Source organism: Podarcis raffonei, chromosome 13 (assembly GCF_027172205.1).
Source record: "Podarcis raffonei isolate rPodRaf1 chromosome 13, rPodRaf1.pri, whole genome shotgun sequence".
Taxonomy (NCBI): Eukaryota; Metazoa; Chordata; class Lepidosauria; order Squamata; family Lacertidae; genus Podarcis; species Podarcis raffonei.
The window spans coordinates 46,446,453-46,450,886 of record NC_070614.1 but is presented as its reverse complement, the minus strand read 5'-3'; the positions used below and the strand labels follow the sequence as shown (position 1 = coordinate 46,450,886).

Genomic DNA, 4,434 nt, shown 5'->3' with positions numbered 1-4,434 from the left:
CATGAGGGGGAAAAAATCACTTCCGAAGGTCCATTTTCCAGGTGGGGAATTTACCAAAAATAAAAAGACATACACAATTTCAAAGGAAAAACCCCAGAAGATTAGAGAATCTTTAATACCAGTGCCACAGGATCAATCTTACAGGAAAGAAAGGTAGATTCATGGTACGAACACACACAGGGTTTATACAATGGTACCTTGGGTTACAGATGCTTCAGATTACAGACGCTTCAGGTTACAGACTCCATTAACCCAGAAATAGTACCTTGGGTTAAGAACTTTGCTTCAGGATGAGAACAGAAATGGCGGTGGCACGGCGGCAGCGGGAGGCCCCATTAGCTAAAGTGGTACCTCATGTTAAGAACAGTTTCAGGTTAAGAATGGAGCTTCAGAGCGAATTAAGTTCTTAACCAGAGGTACCACTGTATATATGTTTTCTGCTGCCAGGGAAGTTCCCTGGCTTTATTTACATATTAATATCTAAAACAATCAACTCCCACTACTTTACAAAGAAACACATCTAGGAACATTTGTAAGATTAATTACCAAAGGGATATGTGAGGAGCATTTGAATTTCCTAGCTGATTGATTCAGCCTCTTGCAGGGCCAGATTTAGGTTTGATGAGGCCCTAAGTTACTAAAGGTAATGGGGCCCTTTATATGTCCAGCTGTCCTTTGTCAACAACAAATTGTCGCTGTTTTTTGTGTTGAATAGTATATGGTAATTTACGGACCTAATATGTATCTAAAACCATTTGCACTTAACAAAATACGTATTTTAACAAAGTAATTGTTGAACTGAAATACAATTAAGAAGTATATTAATAGTGATTATTTATTTATTTATTTATTTGGCGGGCCCAAAGAGAGTGGGGCCCTAAGCTATAGCTCATTTAGTTTATACATAAATCCAGCACTGGCCTCATGTCAACTTAATCCTTCCTGCCAATAAGATTCAATATATATCCTGGCATCCTTAAACTGGGAGACATTAGGCGATCTTTTGACAGGTTTAACATAATCAATTTTAGTTGTACTGCTGTGTTGAAGTTTTACATGGGTTTCCTTTGCCATCCCAAAAGGCATTTAAATAAAATTCTAAGCTTCTTGTGCCTTCGTGTGTGTGTGTGTGTGTGTGTGTGTGTGTGTGTGTGTTTGACTTTTTTTTAACATAGCTGCTACCTTGTTTCCCTGGGGTGAGTTGCAAATGGGGAGTCTGGCTAGGGAAGCTCATTCTGATGCAACAGGGGAAAGTGGCTCTGAGAGAAGTCTTTCATGCTTTTCACCAAGTGGGAAGGAATGTCCATCTTTAAAAAGTCTTAATGCGAAGATATTTGTTTCATCGTTTCTGGTCCCAGGTGTTAAAATTAGTCTCTTGAGCCTTAACCTTTAAGCTGGTTGTTAAACGTATTTTCACATCAGAAGTTATGTTTGGCTGATGCTCTCCCCAATCATACTGGGTTCTCGTGAAATGTGATACACTGTCTAAATCCAGCTCTCAGGGCATCCTGGACCTGTCTGTTCCTCAGACAGTAAATGAATGGATCCAGGAGAGGAGACACGACAGTGTTCAGAAGGGCCACCCCTTTACTGAAGTCTAATTCACTGGTGCCTTTTGGTTTTATGTACATGAAAATGCAACTACCGTAAGTGATGGAGATCACTATGATGTGAGAAGCACAAGTAGAGAAAGACTTTTTCCTCCCTATTGTAGATGGGATGTGTATGATGGTGGAAATAATATTGATATAGGATGCAATGTTTATAGTCAAGGTCCCAAGAAGAGAAAGAGCAGCGGTGAGGAGAACCAAGAGTTCCAGAAGACTTGTATCTGTGCATGCCAGTTTAATCAGAGGCCCAATGTCACAGAAAAAATGGTCCATGGCATTTGGACCACAAAAGGGCATTTGAAATAATGTAATTGCTGGAGCCATGATAAGCAAAAATCCCCCAGCCCAAGAGCAGAGCACCATCAATGAGCAGGTTCGGCCATTCATTATGGTTGAGTAGTGAAGAGGGTTGCAGATAGCCACATATCTGTCAATGGACATCACCGCCAGCAGAGCAAACTCTGTGGTTCCCACAACCAGGTATAGATACATCTGCATGAAACAACCGGGTAGAGAGATAGTTTGTTGGCCATTGACCAGGTTGGCCAAAGTTTTGGGGAGGACGGTGCTGGTGAGCCCTATCTCCAAGACTGCAAAGTGTCGCAGAAAGAAGTACATTGGGGTGTTCAGACAGTGATTCACGAGTGTAACTGTAATAATCACTATATTCCATATTATTGTCAAAAGATACATGCCCAGCAGGAGGCTAAAAAGCAATATTTCAACTTGTCGGTTATCTGTTAAACCCCAAAGTATGAATCCACTGACCATGGTGCTGTTCCTCATTGTTAACATGTTCCTAGAAGTAAACAGAAGAGGTATCCAGAGTCAATATTCAGTGTTTATAAAGCACTGTAAATATGGGTTTCTATTCAACTTTATTCTTTTATTTGTTTTCTTTCACCATTAAGTTTTAGCAGTACCATTGCTAGGAGATGTGAAAGGTGATTTGCTGGAACTGACCTAGGGCAATCTCTGGATCAGGTGCCAACTCATGCCCATCCTTGCTTAACCTCTAGAACCTTGTAACCACAATTGTTCTCTCTCTCTCTCTCTGTTCTGATGTCAGCTTCTCATGTTCTTTGTCCAGAAAATCCAAATCAGTACATCTCTCTGCTGTTATTGAGGTTGTCCATGATCTGTCCTGTCTTGTCTATTTTGGTAGCAAGAGACACATTGTGTAGGTGTAGTAATGCTACTTTTAAACAGTGCTGCAAATATTTTTATGCACCATGCCCTTCATGATCATATGTACCATGTGCTTTATATACTTCCAAATATAAAATGGGACTTTATGGAAAATTCAATAAAAAATATTTTCAGCCTTTTTTTTTTTGTTAGGTTAGGACTGCAATTTTTTAAATAGCTGTGTTCTGTTTTCTGATCCTTTCTTTATTAGTACTTCCGTATGTGTGTCACTAGGTCTTGTGGACACAATGAGACCATCTAGAACATTGAACACAGCCAGTACACAATACAGTGCAATATTAAAAACACCAGTGTAGTACAGACTTTAAAAGAACAACAGCCTGGAGGACAAATGGTTTAGGTGGCTAGCAACCTGCCTGAAATTCAGCAGGGTTAATCCCCTCTCCAGGGACCATCAGGACTCCAGATTTCATGCACTGATGTGAACAAACGCAAAAAGGTATTTCAGTCAGGGGCTTTCAAGACAAGGGTCTCTCTCAGTCCTGTGAGGTGGGCTGGGAGGGAGAGGGAGAGATTTGGGGAGTGGGCTTAAAAGGAACTCTGATGGGCAGGTGGAAGGGATAATGAAATGCCTGGGCTACATAGGTTGGGGAAAAGATCAGGAAACAGGGTTTGGCTGGAAATAAATTTAATAGGGATTAGGTCCAGATATTCTGAACCATGCCAGGTATAACTGAGGGGAGTTGGACAATAATTGTTTCTAAACATCTAGCCTATTTCATTATTATTTTTACCTGAGGGTTCCCATTCAGATTTTGAGTGAACAAGCATGGTTTCATGTTTAAAAAGCCAGATTAATACCTAGGATAGGAGGCTTCAAATTTCTACTCAGCCTTGAAGCCTTGGGTGGCCTTAGGCCAATCACTGACTCTCAGCCTAACCTACCTCACAGGCAGTTCTATTTTGCTAGAAAAAGAGGTGTTGGAACTCACCATGAATGCCTCCCTTGTCCTCTTAGTCTGGCAATGGCACCCACCTGAGAGGTGATAGAACCAAGTTCCTGCGAGCTCAGGCTGAAAAAAAGCCCTACTCACTGGGTTCTTGTGAGGATAAAATGAGAGCGGAGAAGCACCATGTGTGTCATCTGGAGCTACTTGCAGGAGAGATGGCCTATAATTATAATGATTACTTATTTAATTAAACATTTTGCCTCATGTTTTCAGCCTTGGTAATCTCAAACCAAGCCATGTATAATCATTGTGAATGGATTTCCCACAAAAGGACAAGTTGATTCCTCAGTTTCATCTCCCTGATTGAGCTGCCTTAGCTAAGGGCAGAAATTGGTCTAAGCCAAGGGTTGGGAGCTTCAGTTTTAAATGCAGAACTCCAGGCCCCTCTATCAAGTCCTCAACACTCTCACCATCCTCACATCCATTCCCTTGGCCACATCCTCACTGCCCCTGCTTCACAATCACCCACGAGTAACTTTTCCTGCCTGGGATGCAAGTTTGAGCTCTGATAATGCATCTTCCTTGCCTGGATTGAAGATGGACAGAAGTGTGTTTGTGTGTGTGTGTGTGTGTGTGGAGACTAGCCTACTATGCAAAGGTATAAATTATTTTAATTGTTCTACCAACTTTTGTGTATGGTCTCACCAGCTATAGGTATGTGACCT

At 41.3% G+C, this 4,434-nt stretch overlaps 1 protein-coding gene across 1 annotated transcript; it reads right to left on the bottom strand.

The window, feature by feature from the left end:
* Nucleotides 1–1,451: 1,451 nt before the first annotated feature.
* Nucleotides 1,452–2,405, bottom strand: LOC128399094 (olfactory receptor 6C74-like). Its single transcript, XM_053360357.1, has one exon. It carries the CDS (start codon nt 2,403–2,405, stop codon nt 1,452–1,454), a length of 954 nt encoding a protein of 317 aa, XP_053216332.1.
* Between the last annotated feature and the right edge of the window lie 2,029 nt (nt 2,406–4,434).

Coding starts and splice junctions, on each gene's coding strand:
- LOC128399094 (XM_053360357.1), bottom strand. CDS start 2,405: ATGTTAACAATGAGGAACAGCACCATGGTCAGTGGATTCATACTTTGG.